The sequence below is a fragment of the Artibeus jamaicensis genome, unplaced genomic scaffold, assembly GCF_021234435.1.
Source record: "Artibeus jamaicensis isolate MK-2021 breed Jamaican fruit bat unplaced genomic scaffold, CSHL_Jam_final contig_956, whole genome shotgun sequence".
Classification (NCBI taxonomy): domain Eukaryota; kingdom Metazoa; phylum Chordata; class Mammalia; order Chiroptera; family Phyllostomidae; genus Artibeus; species Artibeus jamaicensis.
Window position 1 is genome coordinate 215,872 of NW_026522021.1, and position 19,314 is coordinate 235,185.

Here is a 19,314-nt window from a genome sequence, read left to right on the forward strand (position 1 = left end):
CACTCAGCCTGGAGAGGACCCAGCAAGGTTGCAGTAGCAGTGCTCCCCACCCACAGCTCCAGGAGCTGAGCAGCTTTTCTGGCCAGAGTTATCTAGATGGCATCTCTGTACCAAGTGCCCTACAATAGGATTCTCTGCAGACGAGATAAAGATGGCTGCTCCAGGAAGGGAGCAGCACCAGGGTTGCTCCTGAGGCTGAAACTGCCTGCACCTCAGCCACCTAAGTGCCTGTATACCCAATGACCAGAACAACCATGCCCAGATGTCCCTTATGGTCATTGCTGGAGCTGTGCATCTGCCTGCAGGAAAGGTCAGGGTGCAGGCCTGCATGTAATCCATCACTGTGGGGGCCTGGCCAATGCTGGAGAACTCAGAGGAGCCTAGAGTGAGGAAGGAGTCCTCTCTGCTTTCACCCTAGCTGGCTCTAGAATCAGCTGTGCCACCTGCTTTGATGTGGCCAGAGAGAAAACTGAGATTTGCTTGTCAGGGTTAGGACCCATCACAAATGTCAAAGTTGGAAGGCTCCAAAGACCTTCCAGTGCCCTGGCCTCCCCTGTGAGCAATGAGGACACCAGAGAACACAGCAGGAGAGGGCTTGCTGACAGTCAATAGACTGGCCCCATTTAAATTTCCGGGGAGCTCATGTCCTAGATCCTAGAATGCCCTGGACCCCTGCCAGCAGGTGAATCGATTAAAAAAAATATCAATTTCTGACAGCCTGCCTTCTGGCAGCTCTTTGCCTTCCCCTTATACCAGCTCAAAATGGCAGGAAGAGGCTCCTCAGAGGACAGAGCCTATTCCTGGGCAGGGGGCTCTAAAGGCATCTCTCCAGGGCAACAGCACAGGCCTCCCTCCCAAGACTTATTAGCAACATCACCCCTTCCCCAGCACCCCAAGATAACCCTCAAGCAGGCAGTGACCCCAGTGCGAAGACCCTGACAGTTCACCTTGGACGGGGTGAGAGAGCAGGCATCTGGGCTTCTCACTCCAGGCCCTCTGATTCTGCATCCAGACTCTTTTCTTTTCAAAATTACAGTAAATAAATAAAACTTACCATTCTGACCATTTTTAGACACACAGTTCAACATTAAGTACATTCACTGTATTATCTATATCTACATCTTTTTAAAATTTTTTAATTTATTTATCTTTAGAAGGGAAGGGAAGGAGAGATGGAGAGAAACATCAATGTATGGTTGCCTCTCCTATGTCCCCTGCTGGGAACTGGCCTGCAACCCAGGCATGTGCCCTGCCTGGGGATTAAACCGCAGTTGTTTGGTTCGCAGGCTCACACTCAATCCACTGAGCTACACCAGCCAGGGCTCTCTACATCTTTTTCATCTTCCCAAACTAAAACTCCATATTCATTAACGACTCCCTCTCCCCTCCCCCCTCAGCCCCTGGCACCCACCAGTCTACTTTCTGTCTCTACAAATCTGACTTCTCTAATTATCTCATGTAAGTGGAATCATACAGTATTTGTTCTTCTGTGACTGGCTTAATGTCCTCAATGTTGTAGCATGTGTCAGAATTTTCTTTCCTTTTAAAAATGAATAATGTTCCATTGTATGGATAGACCACATTTTGTTTATCCTTTCGCCTGTCGATGGACACTTGGTTTGCTTCTACCTCTTGGCTATAGTGAATAGAGCTGCTATGAACATGGTTGTACAAATATCTCTTTGAGTCCCTGCTTTCACTTCTTTTGCATGGAGACCCAGGGGGGGAATTGCTGTATATTCTAGACTCTTTCTGGCCAGCAATTTCACCCCCAAAGAGTCCACACCCAAAACCACTGGAACAGGCTCTGACCACAGTCATCCTTTGTCCCTCCCCTTTCTCCAAACACACTCCCAGACAAATGTGGGAGCTTTCCAGGTCCTCTGAAATCACGTACAAGCTGTGCCTGGCAAGCCTCCTCGACCCCTCAGGGAAGGCCTGCTATCTCCTAGGGCAGTGGGCAGTGGGAAAGCACTGCCCTGGGGGTCAGGACCCCTGAGTACCCAGTGGGTTTGCTGTGATGGATCCCTACTTCCTTCTCCTCTCTGAGCCCTGCTCCCCCAAGGGGAAAAGAATCGTTGGAGTGGGTGCCTCCTGAGGCTCTGCCAGCACTGCATTTCCATGACTCCCAGCAGCAACAAAAATGCACCTCACCTGGAGAACCATGAACAAACCCTAACGGATAGACTAATGGCAGTGGGGGGACAGGCGGAAGGTGCTGCCAGCTGCAGCCTTACGCAGCTTGAGTCCCTGGGCCTGTCCCATGTGCCCAACCTCAGATCTCTAGCCCAGACAGTTGGAACCTTGCCCCTGGATGTGGTGGACTTGAAGCTCCCCTCCCTGACCCTTCCCCAGTTAGGGCCCTGGGCAGTACCAGGGTCCATTTCTCCCAGGTAGCGCTCAGAAGCCACCTCATGGAGGTGGCTGTGGTTGGGCCTAGATCAGGGAATCCATACCTTCAAGGTTTGCTCATTCTGGTGCATGAGATAGGCCAAGATGGCTGCACAGCTGCGACTGATGCCCAGAGTAGAAAATACCAGGATGGCAGAGCCAATCTCCCGGTGGATTTCTGTAAGAGGAAGGGTTGGGGGGGGGGGTTGTATGTATCCTCTTCCCTATGGATTCAATTTCTATAAGATGATTGGCCTCAGTGGGTTCAGAACCAGCATACCATGTCCTAGGCAAGTCATGTGACATCTCTAGGACACTGTTGACACATGTGTCCTAGACACATGTGACATCACCTGGAAAATGGGGATTCTTGGACCTAGCTGGCAGCTCAAGTATCACACCTGGCCATTCAGCATTATCATGCAAAGGTCTTTTCTTCACTCCCTAGGCTTTCAGATCAGGAAGGTCTGCTACCAGTTGGCCTCCCAGGGTGGGGAAGAGAGGATCATCCCCCCAAGGCCACACTGATGCCGACAGAGGCAGTACAGCCTGGGTGGAAATCCTGGCTCTGCTACTCACTGGTTGTGCCACGGTTTCCTCATCTGAAAAATGGGATAACAGTATACTACTTGCCTTGTAAGGTTTTGTACTGTGCTTAACCCAGGGCCTGGCACAGAAAGTTAGTTATAATCATAACTAAAAATGACGCTGTATCTGTGTGTGAGTCTGGCCCAGTGAGGGGTACAGAGGAAAGCTAAGCTGGCATTCTAGGCTGGTTTGGCAACCCCAAGAACTGAAAATAACCATTCCAAATGCAAAATCACAGACTGTCAGTGCTGGAGTGGGACTCAGACATGATTGAGGCCAATTGACTCATCACAGGATAAGGAAACTGAAGTACCAAGCAGTTTAGGACTGGCGCCGAGCCACCCAGTGAGGTGTGGTTGGAGAGGGGCCTCTTTGTGCCACAGAGCCCTGCCATCCCACGGTGGGATGTGAGGCAAGTCTCAGTCTCAGCTCCTAGTCAAGCGTTCATTGCAATGTCCTAGGCAAACAGATGTTTGAGCCAAATGCCATCCTCTGGCCCCTTGTGCAGTGACTCAGGCTGGAGGCTACCAAGTAGGCAGTCCCGGGGGGCGGTCTCTGACCAGACTCATCCTCACTCACTAGAGGCATCTTACTCAACTTGGGCAGCCCTGAGCCCTAGGAATGACTGAAAAGTCCACCGTCAGTGAGGTAAGCCACTGCTGGGCACTGCTATGTGTGGCAGGACAACAGAGGGGCACTTGGTACACACACTGGAAATCGGGGAAGTCAGAAGCTCCAAAGTCTTTCAACTCACTTTGCTGACCAGACAAAGGTGCAGGAATAGAGTGAGGTTCACCTTGAGTCACCAGACCACAGCCCAGAACAGGCCTCCGAGAACATATATAGAGATGGTGGGCCAACACCCTCATTTCATGACAGGCCAACAGGGGCAGAGAGGCAAGGCCCAAAAGGGCCTACCGGTCTGGCCAAGGCCGGGACATAAGTACTCAACCCAATCTAGCGTTCTTATTTGGCCCCACTCTCCAGGAGGTAATAGCGTGGCTGCCCATATTGCTGAGGGCCCCAGAGAGGCAGGCTTGTCCTGGAGCTTGTCCACACCTGGCTGGACATGTGCTGTCCTTTCTCTCCCAAGCACTGAGCCACAGTCAGGAATAGGTATGTGGATGAAGAGCCATGGTCCTTTGCCCTCAGGGCATAGGCCAGCTGCTGCCCGGTTAGAGAATGCTCCTTACCAATGAAGTGACAGAGGTGACGCAAAAAGGGGGAAATGTTGGCCTCCAAGGTGTCCTCTATTTGGATATGCAGAAGTCTGTCAGAGTCACCTACAAAACTAAACAGAGAAAAAGCACAGGTAACTAGGCAGACTCACATAGTCCCCACTGCAGTGTCCCTCATCCAGAGCAACAGGACCATTGGTGGGGAGGATGCTGAGCTAGGAACTAAATCCCTCTCGGGGGAAAAAGCACCTACCTTAGGCAATGGGGTATAGATTAAGTCAATTAATCTACATAAAGCATTTAGCAATCTGCTTGGCACACAGTGCTCAGTAAATGTAGCATTATTATAATTAACTAAACATGGTACTTTCCTAGAATATGGTGCAAATAATAAAATTTGGGAGGAAATATGTCATGACTTTGGAGAATGAGCCTGCTAGGTTAAATGGAGAAAATAAGGTAAGAGGGATGGAGAATGGTGGGGTTGCTGTTTTAAATAGTGTAGTCAAGCTGATTATAAAATTGATATGGAGCGCTGGCTGGTGCTCAGTGGATTGAGCACCAGCCTGCAAACCAAAGAGTGGCCAGTTTGATTCCCAGTCAGAGTACATGCCTGGGGTGCAAGCCAGGTCCCCAGTTTGGAGAGTGTGAGAGGCAACCACACATTGATGCTTCTCTCCCTCTCTTTCTCCCTCCCTTCCTGTCTCTCTAAAAATAAATAAACAAAATTTTTTTAATGTAAATAAATATAATTGATATGAAATGCAAAGAAAACAACTTTGAAAAAGAAGAATAAAATTACAGGACTAACACTACCTGATTTCAAGATTTATTATAAAACTATAAGTAATCAATCAATAGTGTGGAATTGGTGTAGGGAAAAACATGTATCGATAAAAAAAAACAACACAAAGAATCCAGATACAATTTCACACACTCGAACTTTGACAAGGACTTTCAACAAAGGTAGAAAAGCAATTCAAATGGAAAGGGATCATATTTTCAACAAATGATTATCTCCATATGCAATTTCCAGTCAGAGCACATGCCTGGGTTACAGGCTAGGCCCCCAAGTCGGGGTGTGCAAGATGCAATCGATCATTGTATTTCTTGCACATCAATGCTTCTCTTCCTCTCTTTCTCCCTCCCTCTTCCTCTCTCTAAAAAAAATAGTATTTCTACTTACAATGGCCCTGTCTCCATAGAGACATTGACATGTGCTTTGATTTTCAAATCCTTCTGAATTTTAGGGTCGCAGGCTTGCCTGAAATCACCCAGGTAGATCTGGCCTGGCACTATTTCAACAGGGTATGGCTGGAATGCATCCAGTTCCTGAGGTGGAAGAGGAGAAAGGCTGTTATAAATATTCCTCAGGGAAGAAGTCATTTTCATCTCTTGAAATGTGGTTCATCAAATAAGCTTAGAAAGGTAATCCAGGACAGTGCATGAAATTACGATTTGGGCATTCAAAGAAAGTGGCAAGTAATGACTTGCACAGGGAGTTACAGTGCTGGTGGCAACAAAAGGACTGAACCCTAGCATAGCACCATGGTACAGTGTGATGACTCTGGACGCCAACGTCCTACCTGCCTCCATAGTACCTGTTTGTATTCGACTGTGGAGCCTAAAACTTGGCGTCTAATATTTCGTGGTCAACAACTGCTTAAACCCAGAGTATGTCCAGTTGAGGGAGGGCAAGTAAGGAGAAGAACAGCCCTTTAATTACACTCAGAGGCCACCAGAATTTAAATACATTAAAAAAATGAGACTACTCACAAGAACCTATTTGTCATTAGCAAATGAATTCTGATGAAATTCTGATGAGTTCTTCAGATGGTAGGTAGAATAGGCCACCACTTAAATGGAAACTTACTAAATTCCAGGCCCAAAGCTACATTTCCCATAGTGTGTTCAAAGAAACACGGGGCCCTCACAATTCACCGTGAAAAACGGTTCAGAGAACCATGTACATATGGGAAACAGTACCTCTGACATCCTTGTCTCACAAACTTACCTTTTACGGTAGCATTGAAAGACTCAAAGAAGCCCAGCAGTAAAGAAATCCACTAACTGCCCTGGCTAGTGCGGCTCCAGGGCCAGCCTGTGAACCAAAGCATCACTGATTCGATTCCCAGTCAGGGCACATGCCTGGGTTGCAGGCCAGTTCCCAGCAGGGGACACACAAGAGGCAACCATGTATTGATATTTCTCTCCCCCTCTCCTTCCCTTCCCCTCTAAAGATAAATAAATAAAATCTTTAAAAAAAAATCTTTCAAGAAATTGCTAACTACAGCCACTATGGAAAATGGTATGCAGGTTCCTATAAAATTAAAATGGAACCATCATGTGATCCAGTGATCCCACTTCCGGGTAAATATCCAACACAAACAAAATCACTATCTCAAAGAGATATCTGCACCTCCATGCTCACTGGAGCATTGTTCACAATAACCAAAACATGGAAACAACCCAAGTGTCCATCAGTGGATAAAGAAAATATGCCATACATATATAGGGGAATATTAACCAGCCACAAAAATGTAAGAAATATTGTCATTTGCAACAACAGAAATGGCCCTTGAGGGCATTATGCTAAGTGGAATAAGTCAGACAGGAAAACAAATGGTCTTATTTATATGCAGATATTAACAGTGCCATACTCATAGAAAGAGCGAGCAGAGTGGTGGCTGCCAGGGGCTGGGCAGGGAGGGAGAATAGGGAGGTGCTGGCCAAAGGGTATGAACTGCCAGATATGAGGGGAGGAAGTCCTGGGGATCTGTATACAGCATGGGGACTGCAGTTAACGACAGTGTGTTATATTCCTGCAAACTGCTAAGGGAGTAGATCTTCTCACTGCACACACAAAAAGGATAGTTTTATGAGGAGGTGGATGTGTTAACCTTATTATGGTAGTCATTTCACTATGACTATGATTATATATAATAATATATTATTATATATATAAATATTAATATGCATATATATCATGTTGTATATCTTAAACTTATGATGTATCAATTCCGTATCAATAAAGCTGGGGGGAAATTATAAAATATGATTATTCAGAGGAAAGATTTTTAGAGCACCAATTATGTGATTAGGAACAAAACCATCATCCAATAATAACACGAATTTTAAAAACAAGTTGGAAAACAGCCAGAAAGACATGCCAGTCTAAGACTGTTGTTGAAATGTGCTTCCAGGGAACAGAGAGCTGGTAAAAAGTTTTCTAATAATGGCTCCTTGGGCTGACCTTAGATGTTTGTAATAAAACAGTGGCTATGTACTTATTATTGGCATGAATAAAATCTAAACAAAACCTCAAAAAAAGAAAAAGGAAGAAAAGAAAACAGAGCCCTGCCCAGTGTGCCTCTGTTGGCGGGTGGTGCCCCCGCAAAGTAAAAGGGCACCAGATCCCAGTCAGGCACACCCCTGGCCATGGGTTTGATTCCCAGTGGGGCGCATGCAGGAGGCAGCTGATCGGTGTTTGATCAGTGTTCTCTCTCACACTGATGTTTCTCTCCCTGTCTTTCTCCCTCCTTTCTCCTCTTTCTAAAAGTAAATAAAATGAAATCTTTTGTTAGAAATGAGTTTCACTAGCATTGTATAAACCGACATTTCTAATATCTGTTAGGTCATAATTTTTTCCATCAGTATTCCATGGGAAATGCTGACCTAGGTAACTTCAAAGGTCAAACCAGCTGTAAAAACTGCGCTGGCTCTATGTCTGACTCAGAAGTAGTATCTCAAGTATCTTAGGCTACTTCACTGTCCACTTCAGGGCTTCAGACCCTTCTGGCCTCAGCACATTTCCCTTTACACTGAACCCACTGCAAGCCAACATCCTTCCCACACTGTCAGCCTCAAAAACCTCCATCAAAGAATAGATACCAGGCAGAGCAAACTTCAGAGTTTGTGAGAGATTCACCACCCTTTTGCCTGCAGTTAGACCTGCTGTTTGCAGATGTGACCCAAAGCGTTCCTAGGGCTTACACTGACCTCGCCCAGGACGCTCGGCTTGCTGGAGCCAAACAAAATCCTCCTAGTTCCATTTGGAAAAATCTCACTGAACGCCCATCACAAATCTATCAATTCTCTTTCTGCTGCTTTCAAACCAGCTTCCTTTCCTGTGCTTGTGCAGGCTGCAGGGGAAGAGGGTACAGCGCCAATAAAAGCATGCAATACTGTAAAGAGCAAGCACATGCTAATTCTGTATGACAATTTTGACCACCACATCAACAAATGCAAAAGAAACAGGTGTCTGGTCCTGGCCTTTATGGCTCAGTTGGCTGGAGTGTGGTCCATAGACTGAAAGGTCACAGGTTCGATCCCTAGTGAGGGCACATACTAGAAGGCAACTAATCCATGTGTCTCTCTCACATCAATGTCTGTCTGTCTGTCTCTCTCCCTCTCCCCTCCATTCCACTCTCTCTAAAAGCCATGGAAAAATGTCCTCAGGTGAGGATGAAATAAATAAATAAATAAAATGACAATTAAAAACAGTAACTAGTCTCCTTTAAATTAAAAAGGAACAGGCATCTGAAATTAATGTGTCCAAACTGAGCCCACTGCCTTCCCCGCATTCTGCCCCCTCCCCCTGTGCCCACCACCTCAATGAGCCGCACCAGAGGCCACCTGCCGGCCGCACCTAAACCAGGGCACTATTCTAGACTCCTCCCTCTCCACCGCCCCCCATGTTAACCAACACACCCCACCTCCTAGCAGGTCTCACCACATCCACTCTGCCCCCACCGCCCTGCTGTCCACACTGCGATCAGAGGTCATCTACGTGCACCCTGACTGTGCCACCCCTCAAGGTAAAGCCATTCCATGTCTCACCATCATCTCCCTCCAGTATGGCCTTCGTACTTCTTTTAGTCACAAAGCCCCTTTGCTCATGCCACATGTAAAACAGGAAACTACACGTCACTCTGTCTAAGGTGGAGGGCAGTCTCAGAGTCCAGATTTGTGCCTCCATCTCCACTCACACAGGGAGTTCCTTGGGGAGCAGTAAGGACACACCTGCTTCACAGTGTATCAGAACAGCAGCAGGAAGGGAGTGGAGTTTTCAGTCTTGCTCTTGAATGAGTAACAGAGCAGGAAGAGGCAGACAGTAGGCACCTACATTTCAGAGAAGACCACAAACAACTAGGATAGCACTCCTAATCAGGCCCTCATACTACCACCTCACCCCTCTGAGGGCAAGACACACGCATATATACACGTCAAAACTTACCAAATTGTGCATTTTAAATATGTGCAGTTATTCCCCTCATCTCTGATCTTCTCTTTCTCCCGCTCTGCTCCCCACCCTCCCTGTGGTCCTCAAGGGAAGGCCCTGATCCCATCTGAGCCTGCTGTGCTCAGCACTGGATGCCTTACCTGGGGCATCCAGATAATCTTCTGTGTCCGGAAGAAGTGGTACGTGGCTGAGAAGCTCTCGTATCCCCCTTTCAGGATATGGATGGGGCGGTGGGTGAGGTGGGCCAAGGCTCTACCACACTCGATGGCAGCTCCGAGGACCAGTCCTAAAAGTGGAGACCAAAGAAATGAATGTTTCCTGTGGGTTCACCACTTGTTGAAAGCTCCAATGAATGGCCACTTTATTCTGAAAAGCAATCATCTAGGATGCAGAAGCAAATATAAATAGAGATGGGTGTTACAATTAAAATTTAAAAGCAACATACCACCGAGAAAGTTAACCTTTGTTTTTCTGTAAACATATATATAGTATCATATATTGTATGCCACATATTGTATACCATAAATTCACCTATTTGTACATAGCACAGCTAGTGAGCCCGACAGCTGCTCCCCTGCCAGTGTCACATACGGGGGCGATGGGGTCAGAGATGGAGGGAGGCCAGTTTCCAGGACGGCAGTAGAGACTTAGACGAAAAGCCATGAGAACATCCCAGTTATCCAAACAGCCCAAGTCATCCAGCCAAGGATGTAATGGGGTTAATGTTTTTGAAACATTAAATTCACTCATTTCTATTCCCATTAATCCTAGGTTCTCTTAACATTACTTTCCTCACCCCTTGAACTGGGGCGCCCACCGCTTCAGGGGAAGGGGGTGACCACCCAGTACAAGGGAGTCACCACTCAGCCTGAGCTTTAAGTTAAATTATTTGAGGTCCTTAGCCAAATAATTGTCTTGAAAGTCAGGCTTTGTTGAGGAAGGAGAAAAGGAACCCCAAAACTCCCAAAGCTTCCCTTCACCATTAGTGCAAATGTCCGGGGAACTCCACCCACACATATCATGAGCCCACTGTGTGGGTCTATGACCCATGCATTGCAAGGAAGGGTGCTTTAACACAAGGGAAATGCTGCTCGTACAGGAAGGGGCTGCCCTTTGCATGCTGAAAGGAGCTTGGAGAGAGCATCCCAGAAGCCAAGACAAGGGAACATACTTCCTAGGCTCCTAAGAAGACACCCAACTAAGGGGGTAGAAACATACTGGCTGGCGGGCAGGTTGTGTGCTAACACGGCTTTTGTCCCATTCCCCACTAGGATTCTGAGACTGCCACAGCAGAGGTGGGGTGGGGAATAGTTCATCTAACACTAGAAGCTGCAGCAGGCCCAGGGATTAGGAGTGTGTATGGAGGGTTAAGGGGAGCTGGGTAGGGAGGCCCAAGGCTGAGTCACCTAGGAGCCCATGCCATGTACGGCCAAGGTGGAGGGACCCACTCATGACTTACCCTAGACATGGACATTTTGGCCACAGGACAGCCCATGGCCAAAGGCCCCATAGGCTGAGCTGTACCTTATCCCCAGGCCAGCAGAAAAGGTCAAAACAGAGACCAACACCTGCTTCTAGGATGTGATGAAGGTTCCCCCCACCCCAATGCCCAGATTTCCTTGGGGATCAGGGAGGTGGTGCTTAACCATGGAGAAGCAGAGGGGGTAGTGAGAGAAACCTTGAAATGGTATTTTACCCAAAAGACTCTGCATTTACCTGAAAAATATCCACTTTAAAGGAGAAAAGTTGCCTTAAGTGGGCAAGCTGTGTACATGCGTGTTTTTGGTTTTTGTGGTATTGCTGTTGTTTTGTGATCGTGGTTTCCTGCCCAGTGAGAACAAGTGCTCCACAGCACAGTCAGGTCACTGAGAGAATTGAGAGGGGGGTTTCCTTTACTGATCACTGTTCCCTAGGGCTTCAGAGTCCAGCCTACAATCCCGGGACTGCTGACCAGAACCCAGCAAGACAAGCCTGGGGAAGAAGGGATAATTTCCTAAGGCCCTCCTGGGAAGACTGGTTTTATTAAAGGTGGAAGCCTAGTGCCACCCATGACCATCGGTGTGAATGCCCCAGCCCACAGAACCACGCACAGGTGTTAGTTACTGAGCACAAACACCAGAGCCCCGTGCCAATGGCCAAGGGTGGTCAGCCCAGAGCAGAGGCTGAATGGAAACTGCTGTGGAGCATCATTAAAGCAGATTACAACCAACCATGTTTTAATGCTCCAGCTCAGGGCTGGAGTGACTTCGCATGGTTCCCCAGCATTACTACCCAGGCCTTAGAAGACTGGACAGAGCCAGGCTGCCTGGGTTTGAATCCTGGTCCCAGCACTTACAGTTAAAAAAAAAAAAGCCTACGAATTTTTTCAAATACCTCTCTTTAAAAGGTTGAGTCTAATTCCCCTCCCTGTAAGGGTAGATTGTAGTCAATGGCCTTCTAATGAATAGAATGTGGCAGAAATCACTGTGTATAGGGCTCGAGACTGGCTTTCCCTTTCCCTTTCTCTCTCGCTCTCCGATCACTCACGGGTGGGGGAGGGGTGGTGCCGGGACTGGCTGCCACATCATGAGGCCCTGCAAGCCGTCCTAAGGCAAGGTCTATGTGACCAGGAACTGAGGTCTCCTGCCAACAGCCAGAATGAAACGGAGGCCTCCTGGCTACAGCCATGCGAGTGAATCATCTCAGAAGCAGATCGCCCTGGCCCAGGCCCACCCTCCAATGACAATAAGCCCTGACTGACATCTTGACTACAACCTGAGGAGAGACGCTGTCCCAGAACCTGCCAACTAAGTTGCTCCTGAATTCTGAACCCACAGAAACTATGAGATCATTAATGTTTGTTGTATCAAGGTACTGAGTTGGGAGGTAATTTTCTATATGGCAATAGATAACTAATCCACTAGGTATAAGACCTTGGGCAAGTTACTTTGCCTTTCTGGGTCCTAATTTCTCCATCTATAAACTAGGAATGTTACCTATTAGGAGACAGTTCTCCATAGTCTCTCACAGTCTCACATGCCCTTTGTTTATTTTTTAAATTTTATTGTATTTTTGCTCTTATCATTTATCCCCCTTTTACCCTCTTCCACCTCTACCCACTCTCCCCGCCACCCCCCACCAGTCCCCACACTGTTGACTGTGTCCATGAGTCCTTTCTCTTTTTGTTCTATCCCTCCACCCCTAACCCTCCACCCCAGAGCAATCAGCCTGCTCTCTATCTATGAGTCTACTCTGCTTGCTAATTCATTTGCTGCTGTGCTTGGGTCTTTTTTTCTATCTTGTCGTCCAAATCACTGATTTGATGCCCTGCTTCATCTAACCTACTGTTAACTCCTTCCAGTGTATTATTTATTTCAGATATTGCATTATTTATTTCTGATTGGTCCTTTTTTATAGTTTCTGTGTCTTTTTTCATGCTGTTGATCATTCTTATAATCATTTCTCTAATCCATCTGATAAGTTGCTTGCCTCCATTTCACTTAGTTCTTCTGGAGAATTCTCTTGTTCTTCCATTTGGGGTCTGTTTCTTTGTCTTCCTATTTTGGCTGCTTCTTTGTCCTTGTATGTATTGGGTAGATCTGCAAAGACTCTGGTGCAGACCTATGCCTGATGCTGCCTGTGACTGGCCCTGGGCAACCAGTTTGGAGCTATCAGCAATCCACAGCCTGTGGCTCGCTCCGCTGGGCCTGGGTGTGTACAGAAAGAACCAGGCTGTGCACCAAGGCCAGCTCTTACCAGCACAGGGCCTGGGGAGTGTCAGTTAAAGCCTCAGTGCTCCCAGAAATCCACCTTTGCTGTTAGACTTAATCACTGAGATAGCTTCAAGCCGAGTTCCAAAGGGTGGAACAAGTGGGATCCCTGTGGGGGAAGCCTCAGAAAGATGGAGTCTGCGGTGTGGGGAATGACCCAGCACAGGTGGCTGCTTCTTCATTTCTCTCCCCAGAGCCACCCACCCGAGACTCTCCTTACATGCCTCTAATCCACTCTGCCCTCCCTCTGCCAGAGCCCAGGATGAGTGGCTGCAAATTAAGTTTTGTGCTGGCCCTGTAAGATGCTCTCTGCATCTCCAGCCAACTCTCCCTGGCAGAGAGAAACCCCCGCTGCTTTTCACAGCTGGATGTTATTTGGGTTCCCTAGTGCTCTAGGCTGGGGGGCCCAGCTTGGGGTTCAGAGCCCACACTCCTCAGGGGGAACTCCCCCTCAGCCACTGAAATGTCCCTCCAGAACTTCAGCTGTCACCCATGGGAGCCCAGCCAGCCCTCTCGTGCCTCTGTACTTCCTACTAGTCTCATGGAATGATATGGTTTCTTTGGTAAGTCCTTTGTTATAAGGCTTCTCTCCAGCTGGTGTTCAGGTGGATTTTCAGGATGACTTTTCTATAATTCAGTCAAAATTCCAGTTTGGTCCTGGGAGGAGGCCAGTGTAGCTTCCACCTACTCCGCCGCCATCCTGGAACTCTCTACATGTTCTTTAAATGTGGCTCTGGCTTTTCAAGGATATTTGTGTGACCAACAACTTTGGAAAACACAGACAGTTTTTCCCTTCGGAGCCAAAGATGGGCAGGCTCTCTGCCCATTATATACGATTCAGGCCCCTAGGCTCAGAGTTCCCCTACAATACAGTGCACTGCATGGGTAGGTGTGCTTGGCCCTCTTCGTGTCACCCTGTGAGAACTGTGGTGTGGGGCTCCAGTGCAGGAAAATGATGACACTCTGGTTCCTTTCATTGCTTTGAGTAATAGAGTCCTTTGTCTCCAACCCAAGAGCCTCATCAAGGAGCCTTCGGCCAACACCTCTGAAGTGGTGGCAGGCTCACCTGCCATCTTGCAAGGAAGGAAACATCTCAGACCCTTCCTCGTTCTTCATATTGCCATCCTCGGAGCGATGTTCTGCAGACGGTATGAATTAACCTAGGTAGAGCACTGGGCATGGTTCCTGGCATGTGGCAAAAATGTTAAAAAACTGTTAACTATTATTCTTATAGCAAGTATAAAAACCTACCTTCTCCAGTATTGTCAGAGTACTCATCATTATCATCATCACGATGTTTTAGGAGGAGCTCCAGGGAGCTGGTTTTGTGATCATACACTACACAGTACTTTACACACTCCAGATCCACAGACTCCGGGGTAAGATATTCATTTGCCTTCTAAAGAAAACACAAGAGAAGCCTGTTGGCAGATGGGATCAGTTGAGCAAATATTCCCAGCACACCAGCACTGGGAGGGACTGAAGGTAGGACTCTGCCTGTTTCCTGACTATACATGTGCACTGAAGCACTGAGAGTTGAGCAGAGAGTCTACTAAATTCCAAGGATCTTCCACACCCACATCCCCTAATGCGAAAAGCTGACCACAGCTGACTGGACCAGAAATAAGTGCCTGGCCAAAGAATAGCTAGCCTACTGACCCGCCCACTGAACTAAGACATCCTCTCTCTGGGAGCAAGTGGTTGCCTACAGGGCCCAAAGCCAAAATCTCCCATAAGAGGGCAGTAAGCAGAAGACTTGAATAAGAAGAAGTCATAAGCAAGCAGATAAAATTACGCCAACTGTAAGCTCAAATGTAAGCTCTGTGAGAGCGGGAATATTTGTCCTTTTATAGTCACTGACATATCCTGAACTTCTAGAACACTGCATGGCACGTTAGGTCATGAATATGGTTAAAGGAAGGAATGGGCAAACAGCTCCATGAGACCATGAAGACTGTTCAGTGGCCATCATGGTGGACCGTAGGGGCAGGAACAATGGGCACCTCCTGGCAAGAAGGGAATGAGCTCCTGCGGGACCAGACTGGCCTAGGATCCCACAGGCTGTTCTAGAGCGCCTGGAGGCCTGGCTGGGCAGCCGCTGAGAGGTTAGTCCTCATTCCTTCTGAATGACTCCCAAATGCTCTTTCCTCTCAGGGGAACCTGAGCCTAACTCTGTCCCTTCCAACCTCTCTGGCTGACGCAGAAGCCCTGACAGAGGACCCATAGGTGGGACAGGACAAGCGCACATCTACTCCACCATGAGGCAGGGAGGCAAGGCCCATGCAGGTACAGACCAGGGAAGTTCTCTGGGAAACAAATGGGAGAAATTGTATTTGTCTAAAGGAATTAGCGGAAAGGCAGCACTCCGAGGATGAGCAGGGTTTAGACAGGTGATAAGGAGGAAAGAGGGGTTCTGTGTATGGAAGAGAGCATGAGCAAAGGAAAAGGTGGGAACAATCATAGAGGCTGGAGCAGGTGGGAGAGCAGGGAGAGATGGGGCTGGACATTTGTTCGTTTACTCAATAAACATTTGTTTAGGGCCTAGCATGTTCTTACACTGTGCTCAGTTCAGGAACACAGAATTTTTTAAGGGAAATGCCTGAGTTGGTCTGGAAGACTCCAAAAGGTGCGCAGGGAGAGTAGAGGCATTTGTGGTGAGACTGCAAAGGCAAGTGGAAGTTCTCCAGATGGACAAGAGTTGGGGGTGTGTTTGAGGCAGAAGGAACAGCTTGCAGTCACTCACTTCAGTCAACAAATAGCTACCCACCAGGTGCCAGGGGCCAGACAGAGCATCCAGGATACAACGATGAGCAAAGCATACACACCCCTGCGCTCAGAGAGAGCAGTGTGCTCAGGGGACCACATGGACTCTTATTCCTAGATCTTAAGAGACCATTGCTTAGAACATGCACCACCAGCTTAACAACAGTTGCAATCAGGAATGGACGTAAAAAGAGGGATTTGCTGGCATATAACAATACTTCCGGCAGGGTACAGAGCAGCTGGTCCCCAGGAAAACCTGAACCACGGCTATGAAGCCCAGATCTTCCTCTCAGGCACTGCTCCTCTGCTCCCCTTGCACTCTGGCTTCGCCTTCTCACACAGCTTTCCCAGAGGCCCAAGTCATGGCCACCAGCAGTGCTCAGACTCATGTCCTCCAAACACCACCCACAAAATAGAAAGAGCCACCTGCTTTAATTCCAATTCTGATTTGTTCAATGTTCATCCTCAGCTGATGTGTCTAGGTACTATTTTAGGGAGCACCACTGGCCCCCCATGGTTTGAACTGGGAGAGGAGAAGCTCTCCCTCAAAAAGGAGGGAGGGGTACCAAGCAGAAAATAACAGATGTACATACCACGTGTGCTTTTGGGGGAAAAAAAGAGAGTACCACATTGAAAGTGCAAATCAGAGCTGGCTGGTGTGGCTTAGTGGATTGAGTGCCGGCCTGTGAACCAAAAGGTAGCTAGTATGATTCCCAATCAGGGCACATGCCTGGGTTGCAGGCCAGGTTCCCAGTTGGGAGTGTGTGAGAGGCAACTACACATTGATGTTTCTCTCCCTCTCTTTCTTCCTCCCTTCCCCTCTCTTTAGAAATAAATAAAATATTTTTAAGTGCAAATCAATTGTAGGATGTATTCCAATTTCAGAAATGATAAAATAAGGGGCCTAGGGGAGTATGTGCATCTTAGAACCAAGGAAATACAGCAGGGCATGCTGTTGAGGTGTCAGGTGAGAGTAGAAGCATTTGGAGGTGAGGCTGGAGAGGGAGGTGGTGGAATCAGGTAGAACAGGCCATGAACATGAAGGTAAAGGGCTCTCTGTCCTGCTGGGCCTGGGAGTTCCCTAAAGACCTGCAATCTGCTGACAAAAAAGGTTGGGAAGGGAGAGGCAACAGGTGTCAGTCTGGCTAAGGGGTTCTGCAGGGCTGAAAGAGAATGGCTCTTCTCCAGAGTTGGGGGTACTGTCGGAATCAAAGGAATGTGCCGATTTAAGAGCTAAATTGGGAACAGAGGGCCATGTATCATGAAGGGGCGTTGAACAGACTGCAAAGAGCAGGGAAAGGCCTGCTTTGGGGATTTAGAGCTAGAGGACAGAGCCAGAGAATTGAAAATTCAAGGGCAAAAAAAAAAGGAAAACAATGATGGATTGGTTCGGGGGAAGCTTGTTAGGCAGCACGCTTATCCTGGAAAAATACTTGAGCCAGGGCCTGTGCTCCTTCTCTAGTTAGGTATGGGAAAGAGCCAGAGTTAGAATGCACAATGGGAGTTTCATGAGACATTTTTACAAGTAAAATTGACAGGAAAGATCAACTATGTCGATACTTGAAGCTGGAAGCTTGGGTGAAATCTCTGGGCAAGAAAGTGTACTAACAGATACGAAGGGAACCAAGGATAGAACAGTGTTTTTCATTATAGGTAGCAGAAGAAGAAAATGTAGCTGAGCAAAAGAGACAGAGAAGAAACCAGGGAAGCAAGAGAGAACCTGAAGTCAAATGCAGAGAATGTAGCCAGGGCTGCAAAGACCACAGATGGATGCTGAGTGAAGGCTGCCAGGCTTGACAACAATTTGAGGGAGAAGATAATCTCTGGGGGGGTGGTGAAAAGGGTCTCACTGCAGAAGTGGGGCATGGTGACTGTTGTAGGGCTCTGTCTTTTTAAATAATTGGAATGGAGAAAGGAAGTTGGGAAGGGATCAGATAGAAAGGGAAGAGAAAGGAGTGGCTTCCATCTTTGGGTTATAGTGACTATCTATGTGGTTTATTCCCTAAGTAGCATAAACCAAATTGGACAAATGTATATGGAACAGACCCTCTGATGGTCTGTTCCCTAAGCAGAACAAAAACTATGAGGATAGGGACAATGAATTAAGGACCTCTAGTATTCTGTTCTATACCCAGGGTCTGGAACAGTGCCTTGGCGCATAAAGGAATTAAATCAGTATTTGCTTAATGAAGCTGCTGACCATGAGGGTGGGAGGGACACCTTAGGAAGTGTGGGAGACGTGTGGGAGACCCTCATGGTGGATGCACAGGGGCCATCCTGCTTCTGCTGCCCGCAGCGTCCAACAGTAGGTGCCACCTCCTTGATCTAGGCTAAAACTTCCCACCCTCCCGCCCTCCCGTAAGGTAGCCAGCCTGCCCCAGGTGCTGACTCTGCCAGTGTACCTTCTTTACTCGACGGGCTGTAATCACATGGCTTTCATCATACTCCCGTTTGGAACGCACATCTGAAAAGGAAAAGAATTTAACTAATAACATACTTGCAAAAGAGCACATGACCAAGCTACTTAGTGAACTCTTATGATCAACATCTATTTATTTGGCCGATAAGTGATAGTTACTGTCCACTCACAATTGAAGATGTTGTTCCACTACTCTGAGGTGCACACGCTGTGACTCCACCACCCCATCACACCCACATGTCCCCTTAAGGGGTAGTGACACTTTGTATCTTTGACTTAAAGGCAGTTTTCTCTGAGGCCCCCCCGCAAAAAAACAAGAAGGGCAAAAATCAAAGCCAGAGCGAGCTCATACTAAATGCCCCCATGGGGTTTTAGACCCAAATTCAGACTCTAGAACCGAGGAACTAAGGTTCAAATGCTCCTACAAGGGCAGCTGCATTATTGATGCTCCTCAAAGTTGGGAGAACATGGAAGGGAAATTGAATGTGATGCATAAACACTACATATGACTGTTATCCCAAATATACAGAATTCCTAAAATTCAACAATTAGAAAAGAACACAACTAAAAATCGGCAAAAGGTAGGAACAGACACCTTACAAAGAAGCTATACAGATGGCAAGTAAGTATATGAAGAGATGTTCAACATCATGTGTAAAAGTGAATGGAAAATTTAAGCAATGAGATACCACTACACACCTAATAGAATGTCGAATTCAAAATACAGACACCACCAAATCCTGGTGAGGATGTGGAGTAACAGGGACTCTCATCCATTGCTGGTAGGATTGCAAAGTGGTACAGCCATTTTGGAAGACAGTTTGGCAGTTTCTAACAAAATTAAACATTCTTTCATCAGTAATCCTATTCTTTATTTTTTACCCAAATGAGCTGAAAACTTATCACCACACAAAAGCCTACACATAGATGTGCATAGCATTTTTTTTTGCATAATTGCCAAAACCTGGATACAAGTCCTTAAAT

At 47.3% G+C, this 19,314-nt stretch overlaps 1 protein-coding gene across 9 annotated transcripts in view; it reads right to left on the minus strand.

Annotated features, from left to right (window-relative positions):
- The window catches only part of STYXL1 (serine/threonine/tyrosine interacting like 1), a 67,226-nt gene that overhangs the window by 18,171 nt on the left and 29,741 nt on the right, over nt 1-19,314 (minus strand). For 8 of the 9 annotated variants that reach the window (XM_037139159.2, XM_037139157.2, XM_037139156.2 and 5 more), the window contains 6 exons: nt 18,314-18,375; nt 14,400-14,547; nt 9,540-9,685; nt 5,344-5,489; nt 4,173-4,270; nt 2,457-2,569 (listed from right to left, as the gene is read on the minus strand). In XM_037139159.2, the coding sequence (XP_036995054.1) occupies nt 2,457-2,569; nt 4,173-4,270; nt 5,344-5,489; nt 9,540-9,685; nt 14,400-14,547; nt 18,314-18,375 (713 nt within the window). The remainder of the gene's footprint in view (nt 1-2,456; nt 2,570-4,172; nt 4,271-5,343; nt 5,490-9,539; nt 9,686-14,399; nt 14,548-18,313; nt 18,376-19,314) is intronic. The other variant, XM_037139162.2, reaches the window with a different exon arrangement.